This window comes from Castor canadensis, chromosome 14, assembly GCF_047511655.1.
Source record: "Castor canadensis chromosome 14, mCasCan1.hap1v2, whole genome shotgun sequence".
Lineage (NCBI taxonomy): Eukaryota > Metazoa > Chordata > Mammalia > Rodentia > Castoridae > Castor > Castor canadensis.
Window position 1 is genome coordinate 27,084,901 of NC_133399.1, and position 25,820 is coordinate 27,110,720.

The following is a 25,820-nucleotide window of genomic DNA, read 5'->3' on the forward strand; positions in this document are numbered from 1 at the left end:
AAGGGGCAAACAGACCAGCTCATCTAAGGGGGCCCCCATGCAAATACATGCCCAATAGGAGAAACCCAGAGTTAAAGCGTCCTTAAAAAGCCCCAGCCTTCACCTAAGCAGGGAGTTATCGGCTTCCGGGCTCCCCGGCAGTGCTCTAGTTGTAGCTTTTCTCTCTAATAAATCCTGTCATTCAGCTGCCTCACTAGCCAGTTCTCTGGCCTGTGAAGGCAAGGACCCTCAACACCGGCCTGCAACACTTCGACACCAGCATGTGACACATGGAAGCCCTGGATCTATTGGTAAGATACATGAAGTGAAAACAAATAAAACATATATATATATATATATATATATATATACACTTAGATACATGTATTTTCCTATATATATTCATACATATAGGCATTTCTATATATATATATGAATATACGTATATGTGCATTTCCATATATACATGAAAAAGTTGAAGAGTTACAAAAAAATTAGTATATTGAAAAAGCAAAGGGACCACGTAGGGTTTATCATGGTGCCTAAATAAAAAGAAACATGGCGGGCGAGGGGCTGAGGATGTAGCTCAGGGGTAGAACTAGCCCCCGTACTGCAAAAAATAAAAGGACAGAGACGTGACTGAATGGAGAAAATAGACCATCTTCTGGACTGGTATCTGTGAAACCGCACGAAATCGCTACAAGGGCCGAGAGCGCTGGAGAAGACATAAAAGGACTCAAGGGCGACTCCCTACCCCAATGTCCTTTTGTTCTAACCACGCGCAGGCCCGGCCCCGCCCCCAGGTCGCGTTCTAATCACAACCTCCTGGGCTGTGCGGTTTTTGTGTCGTGTCTTTGGCACATCCGCCTTCTAACAGTAGGAACCAAGAATTCCTCCGCCCGCATGGGTCCAATGCAAGCCGGACCCTCCTCCCGTGAGGGAGCGGAAGTGACGTCAGAACCCCTCTCGTATTCCTCTTAGAATCTTTTGTTTGTGGTTGTCTAGCCGTTGGCTGCTTGGGTGAGGTCTTTGTAGTTTGAAGGAGTGCGACAAAGCGACCAAGCGACCATGGGACCTCTTTAGAAAAGCCAGGCACGGTCCGCCGGGTCCTGTGACTCGGCCAGGTCCGACCGACCGCTAGAGCCATTGTTCCCGTGAAAAGATCCCTGTTTGGAAGTGGGCAATGGCGCTACCGCGGGGAGTCTCCATCCACTGTGCTTATCTCCTCCAAAGCCTCCTCTAAAGCAACCTTTGTGACTTGTTTTCCCGAAGAAAGTGAATTTCCATCACTTGAGGTCGGTGACTGGGACCCTCCCATCCTCACGGACACCGGGGTTTAGGGGTGTTCTTTTGAGGCAGGGTGAAAATTGTTTCAAAGGGGTTTCCCTTTTTTTTTCTGGCCATAGTGGGTTTGAACTCAGAGTCACCTTCTTGCCTGTTGCTTGAGATGGGATGCTGGCTAACTTTTTACTGGGCTTGAAACCGGAGTTTTGCACCCCACTCCCAAACTCCTGGCCTTGCACATGTCAGGTTCTGCCACTCTATACCTAAGTAGACGTTTATGGTGAGGGGCACAGAAAGGAGATTTATTACACCGTCTGGGACAAGCGGTGGGAAGAGGCAGGGTAAGCACTCAGCCCGTCGTCGGCCATTTTCAGGGTACAGACATCAGCTTTAGCTTTAAATACACAAAGAGGGCAGGGAACAAAAGGTATGCAAAGTTAAACAGCCCCAATCACAGGTGTGTTCCATTGGTAGAGTGGAGCCTGGTTGACCGTTATCTCAGTCCTTGTTCTTTGAAGATTCCCAAATAGTTATAACTCATCATTTGAGAGGAACAGTCTGGTTCCATGAGTTGATTACTCCTGCTCCAGGGTGTAGTCTCATCATTATAGACAATTGCCCTCATTTGGAGGGGTGATCTGTCCTGCCAGGCTGCACTGCTTCTTACAAAAAGTTTCAGTTCCTTGTCATAAAGATCAATCCTGTCCTTTCATTTAATTTCTTATTAGCATATTATTGTTGTACTGAGTTTAACAAAATTGCTTACAATAGATTCATCCCCTCCATCATTCTCCTTTATTCCTCCTCTGCTCCTCCTGTCCTTCCTTGATTTCAAGGTGGCTGCAGGAAAGAATGGCTTGGAGCAAAGAACAATAGATACAAAATGGAGACAAATGCCAGACTTTTCTCCTGTGTTTAATTTGTAGGCCCAGTTAAGGAGTTCCTGCTTTTCAGCAAAAGCAGCCTAAGCACCTCTGTTTTTTTTTGGTGCTACTGGGGCTGAATTCAGGGCTTTGCACTTGCTAGGCAGAGCCACTCTGCCAGCCAAGTTAAAGCACCTCTTAAAACCTCTTAAAGGCTGACTGGTCTCCAACTGAGACCCTCGGAATCTTGGTATAGCTGGAACTATACGAGTGGACTAGCACACCTGACCCCCTCAAAGGTTTTGTTTTATTTTGTTTTCATTGTGTATTTCAGATTGATGTTTCATCAAAGATTTTTGGCTTTGTCATTCCAAATCCTGGATTTATTTTTGCAACTTTATGTTCAAGCATTAAAATGTGTATATTTCTTTTCTTTCTTTTTCTTGAAACATTCTTGCTTTGTATCCCAGACTGGCCTTGAGCTTGGTATGCAGCTCCCATTGGCCTTGAACTTTGAATCCTGTGTCAATCACTTGAGTGCAGGGATTACATGCCAGAACTCCCATGTCTTCAAATATGCCTATTTCTGCATGTGAATATAAATTTTGTAGATCTCAAGTGTTTCTGAGGCAGAATAGATCAGGGAAAAGGAGGCATGGGAAACAGCAGCCAGGAATTCACCAATAAACACTTTATAACACTGTAGTAATGAATGGCTGGGTTAAAAGCACAAGACACTATTTTTTTTTCCTTTAAGCCTCAATCAGCCTCAACATTTAGTAAAAAGAAAAAATAAAGAGAAAGCGCAGTTCTGTACCTCTGACCTTGGCTAAATAATTAGCATGCTCTGGAAACTGAGCAAGGATATGTTATCCTGGAAAAAAACAGAAACAAAAAACGCCTGGGAAACTGATTCCTCTGGGCACAAAAAAATGTTTACGAAAGAAAATACTTATTGCAAAGATGGACATCTTTGAAGGGAGCATATGGCAGCACCCGTCCTAAATTTAAAGGGATGCTTAGATGTCTGTGTCTTAATTGCCCAAATTTAATAAGTAGGCCAACCTTGAAGTCTTTGGGTCCAAGTGATAAAACAGTGTAAGCAAAAATAATTAAATATGCCTGTTGCGAAAACAAAGAGAAGCACTTTTCCTATGGTAAACTTGAGCCAAACCCTAAATCTGCTTTTCACCATAAATACCCTTGATGTTAGAGCATTCATTGCACCTGTTACCAGATGTTCCTGAGCCCATGTCTGGGCTGTGTACTATGTTTCTATCTATCTTTCTATGTTTTTCATCTCTCCTTTGCTTTGCTGTACTAATAAACTTTCTTGACCTTTACGTTGATGTGTTTTACTTATTTATTTTTTGCAGTACTGGGGCTCTAACTCAGGGCCTATACCTTGAGCCACTTCACCAGCCCTATTTTTTTGTGAAGGGTTTTTGGAGATAGGGTCTTGAGAACTGTTTGCCCCGGCTGGCTTCAAACCATTATCCTGATCTCTGTGTCCTGGTCCTGTGTGGCTAGGATGATTGGTGTGAGACACTGACACCTGGCAATTTTTTTTTTTTTTTTTTTGGCTTCCTCTCTTTGGAGACCTCCCTGGGGCATTGAGGTTTCCAGTAACATTTCCACTAAAGGAAATGAAGATTGCTTAGCTCTTTTCTTTCTGAAGTTCCTATGCCTGTATATCCCCCACAGAAATTAAAATCTTCATGAGTCAACCTAGTGCCAGTGGCTCACACCTGTAATTCTAGCTACTTGGGAGGCTGAGATTGGGTGGTTTGAGGCCAGCCGGGCAAATAATTACCAAGTCCTTATCTCCAAAATAACTAGAGCAAAATGGACTGGAGATGTAGCTCATGTGGTAGAGTACCTGCTTTGCAAGTGCGAAGCCCTGAATTCAAACCCCAGTCTAACTAAAAACAACCAACCAACCTCCAGAAATAAAGGATGGAGAATTTGTTACAGTGGTTGTAGAATAATCAAATTTACCATTGGTCTGGTGGAGTGGCACAAGTGCTCTAGCAAGCATGAGGCCCTCAGTTCAAACTTAGTACTGCAAAAATAAAAACATATAAAACACATTGCCTTACTAAAACCACAATTTACCAATATGAGAACTGTGAAAGTTAAAAATAATAATGTGTAATATCTCCTCTGTGTACCAAAATTCTTCCTATTTCCACCAAAATGCTTTTGGGTGCTTTTTTTTTTTTTTTTTTTTTTCTGAGACAGTGTCTTAAAAAGGCTGGCCTGGAATGATGTAGGCCCAGCCTGGTCACTGTTAATTCTCCTGTCTGGGCCTCCCAAATGCTGGCATTAGAGGCCTGAGTCACCATACCTGGCTTCTTTGCATGCTGTGGAGTTGAAGATCTGTTTAAGCTTCATATATTGCAACAGTTTATATCTTCTGGTCTCTTTAACCCTAGAATAATTAGTCCCTGTTGTTTATTGATTTTTAAAAAAATTGTTTGCCAAGATGGTTTTGAATTTAGGGTATATTGACTTTTTTGGGGTGGGGGGTGGGGTGGGGGGTTAGTGCTAGGGATCAAACCCAGGGCCTTTAAAGTGCTTTACACTGAGTCACATCCCCAGCCTTATATTGGCATTTTAAGTGTGAGACATTCTTTTTTTTTTTTTCCATTTTTCTTTTGTGGTACTGTGGATTGGAGTTGTACTCAAGAGTGTTGTGCCCTTGTGCTTCCTGGGCAAGTGCTCTACCACTTGAGCCACTCTGCTAGCCCTCACACATTCTTTTGAAAAGTCACACATTGTGATATTTTGCTTGGATTTTTATGTTGTGTTTAAACTTTTCTCCCCCCAAACTGGCTGTGGTGGTACATGTCTGTAATCTCAGTACTCTGGATGCTTAGGCAGGTGGATAGCCAGTTTGAGGTCAGCTGGAGCTACAAAATGAGATCTGGTCTTAGAACAACATCTCCAATTTGGTTCTCCCCCCCCACCCCCATTTGTTGGATTTCTTTTGAATTAGTAATTGTACCCAGAGTAGAGGTTGGATTTCTTTTTATCTGGAGACTGATTTTTTTTGGAGGTACTGGTGTGTTTGAACTGAGGACCTTGTTTGCTAGACAGGCACTCTACCACTTGAGCCATGCTCCCAGCCCAACCTTTTTGTCTGGAAAGGGCTAGAGGGCTAGAGGCTTTTCTGGCTTTAAGATCTCACACTACTCAGCTGTGTCTTTGTACTTAGCAGTCACAGAGCACAGTAAACAGATGTGCATGATTTTGTTCCAATAAAACTTCGTAACAACTGGCTCATAGTTTGCCAGTCCTGGTTCAGGGCTCAAGAGTTCATTTGCAATCAAATTTTGCAGGTACTGCTGTGTGTGTGTGTTTTAAGTGGTACTGGGGCTTGAACTCAGGGCCACACGGTTGCTAGGCAGGGACTCTACCACTTGAGCCACTCCACTAACTTTTTTTTGTGTTGGGTGTTTTCAAGATAGGGTCTCATGAACTTTTTGCTTGGGCTGGCCTCTCTTCTAATTATTTCACATAGAAGATAAACATTTACATCCTGAGAGTGTGACTCAAGTGGTAAAGTGCCTGCCTAGGAGGCTGTAAATTCAAGCCCCAGTACAGTACCACCAAAAAAAAAAAAAGGCTGCTTTTTGATGATGTCCTTTGTCCTTAAGGTAGTTGATAGTCACAGCACTTTTTTTTTTGCGGTTCTGGGGTTTCAACTCGGCCTCACCTTGCCCCACTCCAGCAGCCCTTTTTTGTGATGGGTTTTTTTCAAGACAGGGTCTCGAAAACTATTTGCCTGGCCTGGCTTCAAACTTGGATCCTCTTGTTCTCTGCTTCTTGGGTTTTTCTTGTTTGGTGGTACTGAGGTTTGAACTCGGATTCAGGCTTGGTAGGCAGGCCCTCTAACATCTGAGCCACTTTACCAACCCAGAGCACTCTTAGATTTTCCTTTTGAATAAGAAAATAGGGGACCTGCTCCAGGTGTGGCTTAAGTGGCAGAGCGCCTGCCTAACGAGCTTGAGGCCGTGAGATCAAAATCCCAGTACCAAAGAGAAAACAAAACAAAAAGTCCAGAATCACCCCCCTCACCAAGGAAAGTAATTTGTGGTTAATATCTTAACACTCTGAATATAGTGGTCTTGGTCTGGGGCAGGGTTGCAGGCCCTGGGTAGGTAGGTCTCTCTTCAGCTGGGTGTCATCAGGCAGCAGCCTTCTCTCCAAATATTCCCAACTGGGAGAGAACCTGCAGCATGACCAATGCATCATTGTGACAGTCACACACCCACAGCCCGTGACTCCTCTACCCTCTGTCACCCTGATTCCTGACTCTGAGACCTGGTTCTGACCAAATCATGATGAGTATTTGGGATTGGGTAGGTTAAAGTGGAAAGAGAGGGGCTGGAATTTTTTCTGTATATTGTTTACTGTATGTTTTCTTCAATGGCCAACCAATCAGTATGTTGTCAATCCAGTTAGCCAGTGGATTGAGTTCAAAAGTTTTTCTTTTTCTTTTTCTTTTTTTCTGTTGGTGGTACTGGGGATGGAGCCCATGGCCGGCACTGTACCACTTGAGCCACACTCCCAGGATCCTAAAAACTTTTTTTATTTTTGGTGGTACTGGAGTTTGAACTCAGGACAGGTGCTTGCTAGGCAGGTGTTCTATCACTTAAACTGTAAGGAAATATAGGCCCCAAAAGTGACCACGTGGAGAGGAGTGATCTGGCCAAGAGATTCTTTATTGCCGGGTGGGAGAGGGAGAGAGCAGAGAGAGCCAAGAGAGAGAAGCAGGAGGGGCAGGGGCTTAAATACCCCTTAGTGGGACTCAGCATGATCTGGTTGGTTAGGATCTTATGGTTCATGCTGATTGGAGGTTGGGGCAGAAAGAGGGCTCAAGCTAGACTTGAGGCTGGACTGTGACCCTGGAAAACAGAAGCTTAAGGGTGCAGTAAGAACTGAAACCTATCGGCACCATTATTGCCAACATAAACCATACCACAAGTCCCCTAAAAACTTTAAAAAGGGGTAACTAAGGTCCAAAAAAGCAGGCTAGGACTAAAGGCATGGCTCAAGCCATAGAACACCAGCTCATCAAGCCCCTCCAGGAATGAAAGAAAGAAAGGGGAGAAGAGAGAGAGAGGAGAAAAAGGAGAGGAAGGAAGGAAGGAAAGAGAGAAAGGAAGGAAAGAGAGAGGAAGGAAGGAAGGAAAGATAGGAAGGAAGGGAAAGAAAGAAAAAGACGGGTTGAGTAGAGGATGAGGGCATTTGAAAGGTTGGTAGGTTTACCATGGGGCAGAAACAGTGCAAGAGCTCCAGGAAGATATGGTTAAGCTCTCTGCGAGAGTCCTGCGTGGGCTTACGCTATCTCACATTGTACCACCCTTGCCACCTGCAACCCCGTGGCGGTATGAGCTCCGCCCCCTCCCGTATCCACGCCCACAGGCCTAATTATACCTTCAACAATGTCCTCCAGCCCCCGCTCTCAGTTCTTCCCGGGTCGGCCCGCCTCCTCGTGGGCGGAAACTATAATTGCTCTGCAGGAGTTGTCCAACCTGTTTGAGCGCGGAGCTCCTGGACCCCGCCCTGCCTGGTGCACGGAGGGCGGGGTGGGGGAGGAGGAGGCTCTAAGCGGAAGTGACGTCAGCGGCTCTCGTCCGTCTTTTCCGGTGCTGGCTCCTGGCCGCCAAGTTCCTTTTCTTCTTACTGGTCATCCTGCTTGGTCCGGCTTTGGTGAGGTGGGGTAAGAGCATTGGCCGGCGGTGGAAGAGGGTGGGGGGAAAAGAGCGAGTTTGACCCGGGCCGCCGACGAGCCTTTTCCGAGAGGCCTGGCGCTGCGCTCGCGTCCGTGGGGCCGCGTGTCGTCCGGCGCGGCCGAGTCAGGCCGCTCGGGCCGCCGCTGCTCCGGGATTTTGTAAGTGCGCCTCCTCAGTGCTTTTTTTCCACACACGATGATTTCTTCTTCAGAAACCTCTAAAGCAAATTCTCTGAACTTCTTTCCAGAAGGAAACGGATTGCCGCGGTTCGTTCCCGGTCCCCCGTCCGCCCTCCGCACGGACCTGGCGACTAGGGCGCGTCCCGGTGAGCTTCGGGGGGAAAGTGGTTCCAGGGGCTTCTCAACCCTCTCTTTGTAGGGGGATGGGCCACCCGGGGTGGGGAGGCCCAAGTTCGGCTTTCTCATTTCCCGTCTTACATTTATCTTTGAGAAATATTAAAAAAAGAAAGAAAAAAGCCAGCTGTTGAGGCGTCTGGGGTGTGCATCTTTCTGTCTGGATGTGCGTGAGTGTAGACTGCAAGTCATTCTGTTTAAGAACCAGACTCTTCAACCATTCTATTCGTCCCATTCTCTTCGATCCCGGGGCTCCCAGGAAGAAAGGATGCACTAGGACCATTATATTTCAGTTTATTACTATTTTTCCAGGAAAATAAAAGCACTTTTTTTTTTTATGGTGAACTGTTTGGAAAGAAATAATTTAAAAATTGCGCGCGTGCAAATTGAGCTTTAAATGTTTCGTAGTCCGTCACTTAAAATAAGAAAGTGGAAAAGAATGTTACAAATATAGAATATATTAAAAAAGAAGTCTCCACATTGTTCCAAAATTTGGTTTTGGTTGTTTTTTGTTGGTTATATCTACTGTGTTGAAGTTGCCTTTATTTTTCTTTGACTGTAAAACAGAGGGTATTTTTCTGTTTTATCCTTTTATTTATTTTTATTTTATTTTGTTTTCAGTACTTGAACCCAGGGTCTCAGGCTTGCTAGTTGGCCTTCGTTCTACCACTTGAGGTATGCCTCCTGTCCCCACCCTGTTGTATTTTTAAATAGTTAGGCATTCTTTCAGAAAATTAGCCATTCTGATTTTTAGTCTCCTGCTGTGTTTAAATCTTTCCTCTATTTCTTGTATTTCCTGTAAGCTGATGGGGTGCCTGAATGGCTTGTTAAGGCATAGAGACAAAATTCAACTAGATCTCTTTTTTTCCTTAACTCAAGAGTTGAGCAACTCCACCAGCCCTTTTTTGTGATGGATTTTTGGAGTTAGGGTCTCACAAACTGTTTGCTGGGACTGGCTCCTGATCTCTGCCTCCTGAGTAGCTAGGATTACAGGCATGAGCCACCAGTGCCAGGCAACTAGATCTCTTTGTAGACAGTTCGTAAACTAGAAGAGGAGGCAAAAGTGTAAGCCAGGAAATGAACAAATTATTACAATTCCATGAAGGTTTGGAAGTAAAATAAAGACATGATTTCCTAGGTCTTTTTTGAATGGTCTTTAAATGGGAGTAGTGTAAGTCAGAATGTTGAAACTGAGAGCAAAAGTACAAGCAGTAGGAGCCAGCCATGAGGAAAAGGAGACAATGACAGCTATTTATGAAGTGGCAGACCACCTTTGCAAAGAGAGGCTGGAAAGTACATCAGGGATTGCTCGAAGTTTAATACTTGTCATTTTCTATGTTTGTAAAAAGTTGAGGGAGCAGTGTGCTATTAAACATGTAGCTGACAAGAGGCTATTCAAATGTGAATTAAGAGAAAATGATAAAGCATGAATGTGTTTTGTTTTTATTGTTTTGGCATTACTGCAGTTTGAATATAGGGCTTTGTGCTTGCCAGGCACAGGCTTTACCACTAGTCCATGTCCCCAGCCTATTTTCATGAGTAGGAAATTTTCTTTTAGGTTTTTTTTTTTTTTTAATTATTAATAGGAAATAATTCAAGGAAGCAATTGTTGGCTGAGCATTGAGAAATAAGTTTACTGTGACTACCAGCCTTGTTTTTGGCCTAAGTACATGTGCAGAAGTGTGATTTTACTTTGTAGGGGACAGTTTTTAGGCATGGCACTGTCATTGATAAAAAGTGCAGAGATAGGCCATTTTACCAGAATGTCCATTGCTAAGATAACTGCCTGAGGTTTAGTCAGTTTCGTTGTTGGTGTCCTATGTTTCATGAGGGACATCTTTCTAATAGATAGAAAGCAATAGCGTTAGTTAAGCTCGATTACATACGGTGGTCATACTCACATTATTGTTCACTCAGTTAATCTCAAAGCGCTAGGTAGGCAGAAGATGTGATCTTCTCTAGCCCCCTGGCATCGGGTGAGGTATTAAGGGCAGAGGAGGCCACTGGCTACCTATAGGTGGAATAATCCAGAGGACCCATGTTTGGGTTCTCTCCTATCTTGAGGCCTCAGTAACATGCCAAACTAGGATGATATTTCTATGACCCAAAGCATAATGGGCAACTGGGTGCAAAGGGTCACAGATTCAGGGTCTGCGAGAGCCTCTTTCTGGGGGAGTCTGGTAGTTGGCCAGTCATTTGTTATGGTGAATATCAGGTGGTCAGGAGGGGCAGTTACTTGCTTTAGGGTCCCTGGAGGAAGTTCTAACCACCTCAGATGGTCCAGAGACTTCAGGATGTTTTAGTTTATTTTGCTCTTATTTATGTTTGACACTACTGGGGTTTGAATTTAAGACCTTGTTCTTTCCAGACAGGTGCTCTACCATTTGGGCCACACCTTTAGCCCTCTTATTTATTATTAGCATACATAGTACAAGGGAGTTTTATCATTCCATAGAAGTGTACAGTATATTTTGAACAAGTTCACCCCATTATATGTAATTAAATATGTATGTGTAATATATATATCCTTTTCACCCACCCCCACTCCTTTCCCCCTTTGCCACTCATGTGCCATCATCACCATCATTTAGGTCTAGATTCTACATTTTTTTCTTATTACAGATTTTTTTACTCCCTCTATGTTAATTACCTCTTTTCTTTTGTCCACCTGCCCTCTGCCATAGCCCATGGAGCTTATGAGCCCTTCTTAAGGGTTAGCTCTAAGACTTTCCCCTTCCTACCCAGATTTTTTTCAGCCTGTCAGCCTTGCCCACCCACCAGCCCTGGGCCGCCTACCCAGAGCCCTTGGTGCCAGACCCTTCAAGATGCATTTAAAAAGTTTTAAATAACCTCTTATCATGAAGAAGATTTCCTCCCTCTTATTTTTGTCTTTCCTTCTGTCGTGGAGTGTTAAAACATTGGCCATGCTGGCCTTGAACTGTTGGAGTAAAGTGATCCTCCTGCCTCAGCCTCTTCAACAGTTGGGTGCTACCTGCCATCATGCCCAGCTTTCTGGTCCTCCACTCCCCCAGGCAATAATTGGTGTACAAGTTGTAAATGAGAAATACGTTGTTAGAAGAACCCAAGAGTTACAGGAATTATGTGTTTTTTCATTGGGTGTGTCATAAGTCTCCTTGGAGAAGGATGTCACAGCTGTGTTCCTGGAGGATGTAGCTGTCAAACCCCCCCCCCCCAAAAAAAAAAGTCAATTTCACTAGTGTTCCCTTGGGGTACTATATAGCAGCCTTGGCTGTTGGCTGCTGTTGCCCCTGTTGCTCTCCTGGTTTCTGTGTTTTACTCTGTTTGATCTAGAGGTCTCTGGAGAGTGACTGTAAATTCTAGCCCTACCCAAACTAGGAGGAGAATTACATTTGGTGCATTGGTAAGGTGAGACACAGAGGAGGCAGTACCATAAACACATGAAATAACAAGCATTTTATTTTATTGCTCATACATTCCTGAATTAAAAGGGATTGCCCTCTAGGGCCCACAGGAAGTTTAGAGGTGGCAGCAGGGGCTCACTGTTAGGTAGGAAATGGGGAGGGGTGTGATTTGGAACAAAGCATTGTGAGGTCCATAGATAATGTCCCTCAGCCTTTTCCATTGGGATCATGGATTCACTAGGGTAAGTAGCATGTACAAAGTGGGGAACATATTTAAATGACTCTGGTGTTGATCATTAGGTGTAATTATGGTTGGCATTTGTTGGTCAGTGGGATAGGTCATAGAACCACACTGGGAAGGTTTGTTTTTTCTTGGTGGGACTGGGGTTTGAATTCAGGGCATCATGCTTGTAAAGTAGGTGCTCTATGCTTGAGCCACACTGCCAGTACAGTTTGCTCTGGTTATTATTGGTTGAGGTACTGGGGTTTCAACTTGGGGCTTCATGCTTGCTAGGCAGGGATTCTGTTGTTTGAATCACTCTGCCTGACCTTTTTTGTGTTGGGTAATTTTGAGACAGGGTCTTACAAAGACTCTGCCAAAGCTGGCGTTAACCACTATCCTTCTGACCTCTGCCTCCCAAGTAGGTAGGATTACAGGTGCTCTGGGTAGTTTTGGAGAAGGAGTCTTGAGAACTATTTGTCCAGATTACCTTTGACCATGATCCTCCTGATCTCAGCCTCCAAGTAGCTAGGATTACAGGCCTGAGTAGGATTACAGGCATGAGCCACCGGCGCCAGGCTAGGGAGGAAAGTTTTAACTAGGCCAAAGGTGATGGTACAGCTGGGTTTCAAATAACTTACTTGGAACCTAAACATAGATTCCAAAGCAGCAACTGTGTATTAAACAGATTTATGATAAATACATGAGAAAAGCTTAAGAGTGTTGTTAATATAATATAGTCTAGTGTTTTGTTCCAAAGTAGATTTTTTTGGTAGTACTAGGGTTTAAACTTGGCCTTTTGCTTGTTAAGCAGGCATTCTACCACTTGAGCCACATTTGTGTTTCCTCGTGTAGTTGGGGAGAGGTTTTTTTTTTTGTCTTTTATTTTTTTGGTGCTGGGACCGAACCCAGGGCCTTACGCATGCATGCTAGGCAAGCGCTGTACCACCGAGCTACATCCCAGCCCTCCTTGTGTAGTTGGGATGACAGACACATGCTATTGCTTCCAGCTATTGGTTGAGGTGGCTGTCTTGCCAACTTTTTGCCTGGGCTGGCCTGTAACTATAGTCCTCCCAATCAGCTAGAATTATAGATATGAGCCATGGTACCTGGCTTCCACATTTATTATTTACACCTGACCAGATGAAAAATAATCTCATATTTTTTTAGATAAATACATCTCACAAATATTTCATTGATTGCCCAAGGGATCCTTTGTTGTTTTAGATGCTGAGTGAATAGCAGTGAACACAACAGTCCCCAGTCTTACCATGCTTACATTCTAGTGGGGAGTGACAGGCAGTGAACAACAAAAGATACAATCTATAATATGTAATGATAACCATTGGGTATAAATCCTGTGAGAAAAAGCAGAGTTGGCATAGGCAGTGTCAAGAAGGTGGAGCGCTTTGTTGAGGCTCACAGACAAGACAGTGTTTGAGCAGACAAGATGGAGTGAACCTTGCTGATGTCTGGAGAAACTGTTCCAGTCTGAAGGGAACAGTGCAAAAGTGCTGAGGTGGCAACTAGGTCAACTGACAGTTTGAGGCACAATAAACAGGCCCAAGTGACACCTATCAAGTGAGTGAAAGGGTAGGAGATTGGGTCAAGGAGGTATGGCAAGGGACCAGATCCCACGGCCCACAATACGGGCTCTGGATTTTACTGAGTGAGGTCTGTGCCATTGGGAAATTCTGAGTATCTGATGTGATGTTTTTTGTTTTTTTTGGTGGGGGGACCTTGAGCCCTAAATTGAGGGCTTTGAGCTTTCTAGGCAGGTGCTCTACTACTTGAGTCATGCCTTATCCCTATTGGAGAGTTTTTTTTTTTTTTTTTTTTTTTTGGTATGGGATTGGGGTTTGAACTTAGTTTGAACTTTGTGTTTGTAAAACAGGCTCTCTATATCTTGAGTCACACCTCCAGTCCATTTTGCTCTGGTGATTTTGGAGATGGGTTCTCACAAACTGTTCTCCTGGGCTGGCCTCGAACCACAATCCTCCTGATCTCAGCCTCCCAAGTAGCTAGAATTACAGGTAGAGTTGATGGATTTCCTGATGATCTGGGGAAAAAAAGTAAAGATTGATTCCAGTTTTTTTTTTCTGAATAACTGTGTGAATGGAGGTGCCATGGATTAAGATGAGAAAACTCTGGTATAGGGTGGGAGGACTTGGCTGTTAACTGTGGACGTGTTGAATATTTGTTTTTGTTCAATACATAATGTACCAAATATGCATGCCACCAAGTTAAACACTAACTCTGGAGTGTGGGGAAGAGTTAATTATCTCTGCTTTCCAAATGAGGAAATTGAGATTCAGGGGGTTTAAGAGACTCAGAAAAGTTAACAGAGTTGTGAGTTAGCTTTGGTGTTAAGACAAGGACTTGCTGGGTGGTCCTGTGGGTTCTGTTAAGCTCTCTGTTTTTTAGCTTTTCACGGTTCGTAGCACCATGGTAAAGCAAAACAGCCAGACACATGGGGACAGGTGTTTAAAGTCCTCACCAACTTGAGTCACCTTTTCTGGCTCCTCCCCTAGTTGTTGCCAAGTTGCTTCAAATTCTTAGGCTTTGTGATCCATGGTCACTCTTTGCCACCTTAGACTTGGTTCTAGGCACCACTTTTCAGACAGTAATCTTTTAATATCATGGTTCCTAGGGATTGTGTTCCTTTTGAATTCACTGCATCTTCTTGTGATCTGAAATTGGTAACATTGCTGAAACATAGGCTTCATAGAGAACATGTGTCTCTACTTTTATAATTTGTGTGTATAATACAAGTATGGGTTTTTAAAAACATTTGAAAATGGAAAAATGAGACGTGTTGAAATTGTTCTAAGAAAGGGGAGGGGGGACTAAAAACGATGGAGTTGGTGATTTTAACTAAGATATTATAAGCACTTTTGTAAATGTCACAATAATGATATAATAAAAACTTAAAAATGAAATAGGTCAGAAAGCAAAAAAAAATGTGCGTATTAATTGTACATAATGAGGGGTTTCATTGTGATAGTTACACACATGCATTTAGTGTACTTTGAGTATACCTTGTAATCTTTCTTGTCTTTCTTCCCCTTCCTTCACCGTTTTTCTACTTTTTTTTTTTTGGTGGAACTATGGTTTGAACTCAGGGCTTCACGGTTGTAAAGCAGGCACTTTACTGCTTGAGCCACACATGAGTCAGTCCATTTTACTCTGGTTCTTTGGAGAGTGGATCTAGCCTTGAATCCTTGAATTCTTCCTGATCTCAGCTTCCCAAGTAGCTAGAATTAGTTATGAGCCACTGATGCCTGGTAGTACCAGTGTTTGAACTCAGGGACTTGTGCTTGCATTTCCAATCAATGGTTGGTTTGCCTCATTGCTTTTGGCTGTGTGGTGATGCAGTGTGTCACAGTGGGAACATGTGACAATACAAGAGCACTCATTTCATGGTCAGGATATAAAAAGAAGAGTAAGGGGCTGGGGACCCACTATTCCCTTTGAGGATATTACCCTAGTGACCTTAAAGGTTCCTCCACCTCCCAACCACACCAAACTGGGACCAAGCCTTTACCACATCGGGTTTTGGGGAACATTATAGATCCAGACTATAGTGGAGATACAGGAGTTACATGACTACATGAGGGAACAGCATTACAGTGCAAAAGCCCTAAGTACTGTCAGGAAGGGAGTAAGAGAAGGAAGTATAGAAAGAAATGAGCTCAGAAAGGTAAGATGGGAATCTAATGGAGATTTTGAGCAGAGAAGCAACATGACCCGACTTGCATTTCTAATGCTGTGGGAAGGACTGCTTCTGGAGGATCAGGATGGGAGCCAAGATATCAGTGAGAAGCCATGGCAGCAATCCAGGTGAGCAGTGATCCTCACGCCAGCATGGTAGCAGTGAGGAAGGTAAAGCAGACAAGACTCCCTGTATGTCTACATGTGAGACATGAACAAAGAGTTGAGGCTAATTAAGGTTCTCAGCTAGAATGAGTTAAAGAATGCAGCTGGCTGGCGCCAGTGGCTAATGCCTGTAATCCTAGCTAGTTGGTATGCTGAGATCCAGAGGATTGTGGTTCAAGGCCAGCTGAGCAAATAATCTGCAAGACCCCATTTCCAAAATAACCACAGCAAAATAGACTGGAGGTGTGGCTCAAGTGATAGAGTGTCTGTTTTGCAAGCACAAAGCCCTGAGTTCAACCCATAGCCCACCAAAAAAGAAAAGAAAGAAAAATGAAGCTGTAACCAAGTGAAATAAGTGATAGTGCAGATAGAACAGCTTTTGAAGTTCAAAATTCAATTTGGGACAGGTTAAGTTGGAGATGTCTACTAAACATTCAAATGGAAATGTCAAGTCAGAGTTTACTGTGAGATGGGGCTCATAGATATAAATGTGGAAGTCTTTGGAATGTAGGTGGCATTTTAAGCTAATGAATTGAATTACAGTGTCAGAGGAGTGGGGGTTTACAGAGAAGTGAAAATCGGGTTGTGTTTTGGGGCTGTCTGACCATAGGAAGTAAGGGGAAAGAGAAAGAAGAAAGCAATGAAACAGAGTAGCATGTTAGAAAACTATTAGAGTATGAAACCATAGGAGCCAAATGAAGCAAGTTTCCAGGAAAGGGTGTGACTAACTGTCAGCTGTTGCTGCTGAAAGGTCAGGTGCTGACCTGACCTGAAAATTACTTAACAGTTAATATTTTTTTGGATGGTGAAGCAGTACTGTAGTGAGAACTCAGGGCCTTGTGCTTGTTAATCAGAGGTTCTACCACTTGAGCCATTTCCCTCCCAGTCTCCCTTTTGAAATTGTTTTGCTGAACTGATGTTTGAACTCAGGGCCTCACACTTGTTATATGCATGTGGTGTACCACGAGACACTCCACCAGCCTTTTTTTTATGATGGGTATTTTTGAGATAGGGTCTCATGAACTATTTGCCTGGGCTGGCTTTGAACTGAGATCCTTCTGATCTCTGCCAGCATAAGCTGCTGGTGCCTGGTCAGTATAGCAGTTTATTTCCCTTTTAAAAAGTTTTTTTTGGTGGGACTGTGGTTTGGACTCAGGGCTTTGCACTTGTAAAGCAGGTGCTCTAACATTTGAATAATAACACCTCCATTCCATTTTGCTCTTGTTATTTTGGAGATTTGGTCCCATGAACTATTTGCCTAGCTGGCTTCGAACCACAAACCTCCAGATCTCAACCTCCAAGTAGCTGGAATTAGAGATGTGAGCCACTGCTTCCAGGATCTTTCTTTGCCTAGACCAGCCTGACTTTCTGCCGTTGGTGAGATTACAGATTTGTACCACCACACCCAGCCTTTTTCCTAGCCCAGGCTGACCTAGAATTGTGTTCCTCCCCATCTCAGCGGTCTGCATGATTTGGGATGAACAGGAGCATAGTACTGCACCCAGCTCTTGATTGAGATGGGCTCTGGGCAGGCCTTGAACTACAGCCCTCTGGATCCCAGCCTCCTAAGTAGCTAGTATTACAGCTTTGAGCCACTATGGGCCCCTTTCCCCTTTTTTTTTTTTTTTTTTTTTTTTTTGAGGTAGGGATCTTGCTTTCTACTGGCTTGGAACTCATCCTCTTGTCTTAGTCTCCTGAGTGCTGAAATTATAGACATGTACCACCACACCTGCCTTAATTAGTGTGTATTAGTTGTATGAAGTAATGGGTTTCATTGAAACTTGTTCATTTTTTGTTGATGTAATTGGTTTTGAGATTGTAGTTGTTAACCATGGCTTATTTCTTCAGTGATCATTTCTTTTTTCCCCCTCACCCTTAGAACCTCAGCTGCTCTGTGTTGAATGTAAAGTGACTCTACTCTCATTCCCCCAGCATAGCTTCTGTTACCCTGTCTTCAGTTGTAATTTTCCATGCAGCATAAAAGTGCTTAAAGTTTCTAAACTTTAGCCTCCCTGCCTCAATTACATGGTGATACCACAGTTTCCCTTTGATAATTCGGATTGTTTACACGCACACACACACTTTTTTTTGTGTGACTAAAAATGGCTTGGTGTCAGTCCCATCCTTCAATGTATATATACATTGTGCCCCTATAGGAGCATTGCTCATTAGAGACTAAAGTCTCTGAACCAGCACACTTTTTTTTTGGCAGTACTGGGGTGTGAACTCACACTTGCTGGGCAGGTGCTCTGTCAGTTCAGCCACTCTATCAACTCCCCCGACCCCCCCGCCGCGATGCTGGGGTTTGAGCCACTCCTAGCCTTATTTTTGTGATTTTTTTTTTTTTTTTTTAAGGTAAGGTCTTGCTAACTATTTGCCTGGGTTGGCTTCTAACCGTGATCCTACTGATCTCTACCTCCTTAGGAGCTAGAATTATGTCAGTCATTTTTTTATGTTGGACATTTTTGAGGTAGGGTCTCGATTTTTGCCTGACCTGGTTTCAAACTGCAATTCTCCTGATTCTGCCTCTGGAGTAGCTAGGGTTGGTTATGTGTATGGGTTATGTGTCAGTGCCTAGCTCTGAAGCACTTGTAAGGTAGTGCTAGTGAAGTAAAATTTCTTATCAGTGGAGTCAGTTTTCCATGAACTGGATGCACATGTTCTGACTGTGGGGAGACAGCACCACGAAAGGCTCTCTGACTCAGAAAGCATGCATTTGGTCCTATGAGACAGAATCCCTTCCTCAGAGTATTGTGTCCCACATGGCTCAATGAGCTGTTCTACCTTTGATCTAGGTCAGCTGCTTCTGATGATGGAGATGTGACAAGACAGCCATTGTCACACTTTGCAGTGAAAAGGGTTCTTTGATGAGAAACAGGGTTGTGGATGGAGTGGCTGTGGGTGAAGGATTTGTTAGTGCACGGATGGTATGTTCACAGATACAGTAGGAAATCTAAAATAGGATTACAATTTAGGCAGGCTTGGGCACAAAGCAAGACTCTATTTCAAAAATAAACGGGGTAAAAAGGGCTGGAGGTGGGCTCAAGTGGTATAGCAACTGCCTACTAAGCATGAGGTCCTGAATTCAAACACCAGTACTGCCAAAAAGAAGGTACTTTTTGGTTTTTAGGTATGTATAATGTAGGTTTGTTGATTTTTAGTATTTGTTAAAATGATCAGTTGACGAAATTTCATGAACCTTTTTACTGGGATTCAAATTATAGTTATGTCTGAGGATCCTATTAAACTTTTTTGTCTGTTGTCTTAAAAGGGCATCCTACAGGACATGGAAGAAAGATTGGTATACTCCTCTTTAACTGTAGGATTGATAAAACTTTTTTTTTTTTTTGTGGTACAGGGGCTTGAACTCAGGGCCTACACCTTGAGTCACTCTATCAGCCCATTTTTGGTGATGGGTGCTTTCAAGATTGGGTCTCATGAACTATTTTCCCTGGCTGGCTTTGAACACTGATGCTCCTGATCTCTGCCTCCTGAGTAGTTAGGATTACAAGTGTGAGCCACTGGCACCCGGCTTCAACTTTCTATAGTAATACTTTTTGCCCTAAAATAGTGCCCATATATACTCTTACATAGTAATGAATGTTCCTGTCATTTATACTTGCCTTCATACATGGAACTCTGTGGGCCCTAATTAGTTAATGTGGCCCAAAGTACATTAATGTAGGTTCTTCACAATCACTGATTCTAGACCTGAGCTAGGGCTGTGGGAGAACTCAGTGGCAGAGTGCTTGATTAGCATGAATAAGGCTCTGGATTTGATCCCCGACCCTGGAAAAAAAGAAACTATGCAGTCTATTAAATCAATAGCAGGTAAATACTGCCTAACATGTTCTGCTCCTTTCCTATTTTAACAGCCTGTCAGCCAGTGTGCCTCTCCCTCTGAAGGGTAACAGTTGACCTTTTCTACTGTACTGCTGGGGTACCACAAAAATTTTGCCATCACACAGTCTTCAGGCATCATCCTTACTGTATCCACTGTTGTCCAGAGCTGCAGGTATGATAATGTATTGATAACAACCTCTTCGACACAGGCATGAGCCACTGTGCCCAGGTAGAGAACTGACGTAAAAAAGTAGTTGTATAGAAAATGAAATTTTGTATCTCTTTATATTTGCAATGACTAAATCAAGATATTTACCTCACATACTTATTTTTTGTGTTTGGTTAGAGCACTTAAGGTCAACCTTGAACCTTCAAAAATTTTCAAATATACCATACTTTTTACTAACTGCAGTTACCATGATGGAATCTTCAACGTAACCCTTGGGTTTAGCTGAGACCAGCATGTTGGGCTCCATAGAAGTTTCATGCTCTTGACAGGTTCTAGATAATTAGTTACATGGGAAGACACACAGTGGTTCCCATGAACAACTCTTTTTAAAAAATTGGCCCTTATAGTTCTTACAGTTCTTTGTTTTGCCCCAATTTTTTTCCCTAAATTTTGATTTTACCCCATCACATTAGGAGAAGAAGGCAGCTTGAGGGTGCACATTATCCTGCGACCTGCGATGAGCTAGCCATTGATGTCCCAGGCGGGCATAGGTTGTTTAGTTTTTGGTGTTTTGAACTCAAAGCCTTGTATTTGCTAGACATGTGCCTGTGTACCCAATAAGCTGTTGGTTGAAATGGGATTCCCTGGCTGTCCTGGAAAAAAACCTGAGATACTGTGCCCATCTTTTTTTTTGTTTGTTTGTTTGTTTGTTTTTGTACTGGGGTTTAAATTCAGGGCCTCATTGCTTACTAGATAGGCACTGTACTGTTTGAGTTACTCTGCCAGCCCTGTTTTGTATGTGGTGTTTTTGAGATAGAGTCTGGTGAACTATTTACCTTGGCTGGCTTTTAACTATGATCCTCCTGATTTCTGCCTCTGGGATGGCTATGATTTTTGGTGCAAGTCACCAGCACTGGTTTTGTTTGTTTGTTTTTTTCCCCTTAAAGAGACAGTATTTGTTTGTTGCCTAGGCTGGCCCTGAACTCCTAGGTTGAAGCTCACCCAGCTGCAGTTACAGGTGCATGCCACCATGCCATCCTTTTTCCTTGACTGAACACGGCATGAAATTCTTATGGGTATGTTGTGCCTTGAGCAGTAGCTCTTCAGGGTCTTTTGTGGCCCAGATTCATAAGCGCAATACCTCCTTTACCTATTCTTGCACTTGTTTTCTCTAATGAATCCATACCCCAGTACACTGGGGATGCCCACAAGTCTGCATCCACTGTAGATTCCTTTTCCATAAACTGAAGGAAACCATGCAAAATGAAATGTATTACTAGGGTGCCCACACAGACCCAGCATTGGGTCAGTACAGGCACTATACAGACAGCCTTTGTCCAATAAAATCAAAACGTAGTGGTCAGCCAGTTGCTTTCTGTGGCCCTTTCAGTTTATATGCAGTGCTTGTTGGCAACATATATGGCTCCCTTATACTGGAAGCCATTGAGTTCTCTTTGAAAATGGCCTGGGTAGTTGACTGGCTTTTGATTAAATGCTACCTGGGAAGATAGGTCTTTACATTCAGTGTGCCCCCTGCTGTATGACCTACCCAGGTATAAGAAACTATTGAGGAGGAAGCTGAGAAGTAAGGCTCTTTAATGACATAAAAACATCTTCTTCTAAAAAGAGTCCCTTAAATTTAGAGATGCCAGACTTACTTTCTTGGCTATTTTTGACAAAGAGGTCACATGGTTGTGGACTGGGTTCCAAATTTGTCATATGCTTAATCTTTTTTTTTTGGTGGTACTGAGGTTTAAATTCAGGACCTTGTGCCTACTTGGCAGGCACTCTTACTTGCCTCCATGCCTCCAGACTTGTTTGCTTTAGGTTTCTTTATTAGGGTCTGCCTGTACTTTAAGCCTTCTATTTATGCTTTCTATGTAGTTGAGATGACTTGCACACAACACTTTGCCCATTTTTATTGGTTGAGATTGGGTCTTGCCCAGGCTGGCCTCAAACCATGGTCCTCCCTTTCTCCATCTACTGAGGAGCTAGGATTACAGTATTCATCACCAGATTTTCACTATAGCCCAGTCTCATCTTGAATCCAGTAATCCTCCCAAGTGCTGAGGTAAATCACAGGTGTGCTCCACCACGCCCAGCTTATGCTGTGTCATCTCTATCAGAGTTAACCCTCCACCCCCACCATCCCTCACCCCCATCTCGGGACTGAAGTTGAACTTAGCTTTGCACTTACAAACCAGGTACTATAACATTGAGCCACATCTCCAGTGCATTTTATTTTGGAGATGGGGGTCTGAAGAACTGTTTGCCTAGGTTAGTACTGAACCATAATCCTCCTGATCGCAGTCTCCAAAGAGGCCAGGATTATAGGCGAGAGCCACTGGTGCTGGGTTCAGAGTTTATTTCTTGTGGCTAAGTTAATCTGTCTCACTCATTTTTTTCTGTTTTTAATTAATTAATTATTTTTTGCAGTGCTGGGCCTTGAACTCAGGAACTCACACTTGCTAGACAGGCACTCTACCACTTGAGTCATTCTGCCAGCCCTTTTTAGTATTGGGTATTTTCAGGATGGGGTTTCTTGAACTGTTGCCAGGACTGGGTTCAAACCACAGTCCTCTTGATATCTGCTTCCTGAGTAGCTAGGACTACAGGCTTGAGCCACCTGCACCTGACTCAGGGCTCAATTTTGTTTTCACCAAAGTTGATGTGTATTCTTCTGTGAGTATGTACACTGCTTTTTCTTTATTCGTCCAGCACTGTTGACCTGGATTGTTAAAACATCTTGTCTGTTGTGTGTAGGACTGCAGTAGATGAGGGAATGCAGATGTCTTTGACATTCTGATGTTACTTCCTTTGAAAATGCACTCAGTATTGGAATTACTAGATTATGTGGCAGTTTTATTTTTTAATTTTTGTAGGAATCTCTATACTGTTTCCTGTTCCTTTTATTTTGTTTCAGTGGGACTTTGTTTTGAATTCAGGGCTTTGTGCTTGCAAGGTAGGCACTCTACCCCTTGAGCCATGCATCTAGCCCTAGTGATAATGCTTTGATTTGTTTTTTTGTCTTGTGTATCCTTTAGATTTTGTTTTTTCATTTTATAGCTTACATAAAACATCGTAGAGTTATAACAGCTTTTTATGGTCATAGAAATGTCCCTTTGCATAAATAGCTACTTTTTTTCATCCCTATCATTTTATGTATTTAATTTCACAATTTATATCTTTTAGAGTCTTAAGTTGTATGCCCTTTAAACTACTGTAGTTACTAGTATTTTTAATACTTTGTGGTTTTGTTTTTTTTTTTTTTTTTTTTTTAATCTTCATATGAAGACTATAAGTGACCATTAGAGGGCTCTAAATTTAAGTGTGTATTTTATCCATGAGATTTCTATTCCTGTGGATTTTTTTCCTCTGGTGGTACTAGGGTTTGAATTTAGGGCCTCACACTTGCTAGACAGGTACTTTTGAGCCATTCTACCAGCTATTTTTGCTTTGTTGGTTATTTTTGAGATTGGATCTCACAAACTATTTGCCTGGGCTGGCTTTGAACCTCCATCTTCCTCATTTCTGCCTCCTGACTTTAGGATTGCGGGCGTCGGCCACCGGTGTCTGGCTGTTGCTGGATGTTTGTAGAATTCCTTTTAACATTTCTTGAAAGGTAGATCTGTATAGTGATGAACTTTCTGTACTTTGTTTTTCTGGGAAAATCTTCATGTCTTGTCATTTTTGAGGAACAGAGGTGATGAGTTTGGTTCTGTGTGTTGGGTCTTTGTTTTTAGAAGGTTTTTTTTTTTTGTTTTCTTTTTCCCTTTAGCACTTATTTCACATATATGCCTGCTTTGTCCTAGCCTGTAAGTTGCTGGTGATAGATCTGCTCATAGCATTTTTGAAATTCCACATGTGATTTACTTCCCGCCCCCCCACATTGCCTTTAGGATCCTCTCTGTGCCTCACACTTTCTAAGTAGGCATGCTACCACTTGAGCCATGCCACCAGCCCTTCATTGGAGTCTCTTGGAAATTGGAGCTTCTCCATGGAAATTTGTTTTTTTCCTAGATGTAAGACATTTTCTGTTACTGTTTTGCAGGTCTGGGGATCAAGCCCAGTGCCTTATGCGTGCTTGGGAAGTGCTCTATTATTGAGGTAAATCTCCAGCCCTGTTACTGTTTTAAAATATTTAAAATATTTTTTCTTTCCCTTTGTCTGTTTGACCTTTGAAGTCCTATAGATCAGCTATTTGCCGGTTTAAATGTATCCCATAGATTCTATAAAGTTTTTTTTTTTTTTTTTCCATTTTTCTCCTATAATCATATATTTTAAAGGAATTTTTTTATCAAGGTCCCAGATGCTTTCTTCTTTTGGATCAGTTCTTTTTTCTTTCGTGGTACTGGGGATTATTGTCTGATCATTTCTATTGTTTGTGGTATTTACTATATTTTTGTTTTCTTTTTGTATAATTAAGTTTAAAGGGAGGAATAAGTAAAAATTACCTAGTAAAGTTGATTCTCTGAGAAGAAACACCAAATAGATTGTTTGGCAAATCTATTTGATTGATGTTACTCTTGGATGTTTTCTGTGTTTGTTAATTTTTTTTCTTTTTCTTTTTGGTGAGACTGGAGTTTGAACTCAGGGCTTCCTGCTTGCAAAGTGTTTGGGCCACACCTAGTCCAGTTTGCTCTGGTTATTTTGGAGATGGGTCTTGCAAACTATTTGCCAGGGCTGGTCTTGAACTGCGATCCTTCTGATCCCAGGATCCCAGGTAGTTAGGATTATAGGCATGAGCCACTGGCAGCAGACCCATGTTACTTTTTAATTGCGTAGCAAGGTACCTGAGAAAACTTGAGGAGAAGGAGATTTATTTTGGTTCACAGTTTCAGAGGATTCAGGCCATGGACAGGTGGGTCCATTGCTTTTTGGCCTGTGGCAAGGCAGGGCAGTTGGATGAAAGCTGATGCCCACATGGCACACAGAAGAAGAAGGCAGGGAGAGGGAAAGGAATTGGACTCTACTTCTACTCTTCCGGGCACACCCCTAGTGACTTACTTCCTTCAATTTGGCCACACCCCCTAGGTTTCAAACACCTTCCAATAATGCCATCAGATAATGAATGAAGATGATTAATCCACTGAGATTAGCCCTTGTGCTCCAAATAATTTCCAACAGTTCCACCTCAGGTACCAATTTCCAGAGTCCTTTATATAGTAGCTGTCTTGGAGAATAATAACTACAGAAGATTAGATTCTAGGGAGGCTTGCATTGAGGTCCTGGTTTCCCACATCCTCACTAATTGATGATGGAATAATCACTTGTGTTTTCTGAATCAAGATTTTTTCCATCATAAAATTCTGGTTATATTATCTACTGTGAAGGGTTATTAGAATTAAGAGGGTTTATGTATACACATCAGTTCCTAGTATGAATTATAACATGTAGCATTCCTCAGGAAATGTCAGTTGGTGTTACTAATTTCATGTTTTACGGTGTATCTTTTTTTTTCTCTCCCTTTTTTTTTTTGCACTGGAGATTGAACCCAGAGTGTCCTGCTTGCTAGGCAAGCATTCTGCACTGAGCTGAGTGCCCAACCCACCATGTACCAATTCTATTGGCTATAACAGATCACTAGCAGGAAGCTAATGTTTGATGACTGATAAGTAATATTTATTAATAATTTATGTCTATAGGAATTATTTAGATAATCCTGGTTAAATAGGAATGCGTTTTGGCACTCTCCACTTAGATACATAAGCTGCCCTGACATGTTCCTTGGAAACATGTAAGAGTGTTTGCATGTGTATGCTGGCTACATACTTATTTTTCTGAGTGTTCTGAAATGGTAATGAAAAACTTGTGAATACTTTGTAATGTGCTCAGGAATTTGCTGCATTATAGGGAAGTAGGATGAAAAGAAGTTTCAAGTTTAGTTGGGGTAAGTTAGTTCACGTATAACAAGTGCCAAAGCCGTATGATTGTTTGAGACCACAGAGAGTGAGTGTGAATAGAGACACATCCAAGGAACATTGAACTCTGGGATAGAATATGGGAGACTTTAGAATCCTTTATAGGGATTATTATCACTTCTTCATTCCCCATGAATAGTGATGAAGATGCTACTTGACTCAAAGTAGCATGTGCATGATGGTATGGG

The 25,820-nt window shown here is 42.7% G+C and overlaps 1 protein-coding gene across 19 annotated transcripts in view; it reads left to right on the top strand.

Annotated features, from left to right (window-relative positions):
* Positions 1–948: 948 nt before the first annotated feature.
* Positions 949–25,820, top strand: part of LOC109687765 (uncharacterized) — a 33,555-nt gene continuing 8,683 nt past the window's right edge. The window contains exons 1-6 of one of the 19 annotated variants that reach the window (XM_074054133.1): positions 949–1,274; positions 8,115–8,192; positions 8,842–8,895; positions 19,575–19,714; positions 20,683–20,787; positions 23,763–23,818. In XM_074054133.1, the coding sequence (XP_073910234.1) occupies positions 20,784–20,787; positions 23,763–23,818 (60 nt within the window). In that variant the 5' untranslated portion in view covers positions 949–1,274; positions 8,115–8,192; positions 8,842–8,895; positions 19,575–19,714; positions 20,683–20,783. Of the gene's footprint in view, positions 1,275–4,729; positions 7,855–7,990; positions 8,026–8,114; positions 8,193–8,841; positions 8,896–19,574; positions 19,715–20,682; positions 20,788–23,762; positions 23,819–25,820 lie in introns of those variants that run through there. The other 18 variants (XM_074054128.1, XM_074054135.1, XM_074054134.1 and 15 more) reach the window with 18 other exon arrangements.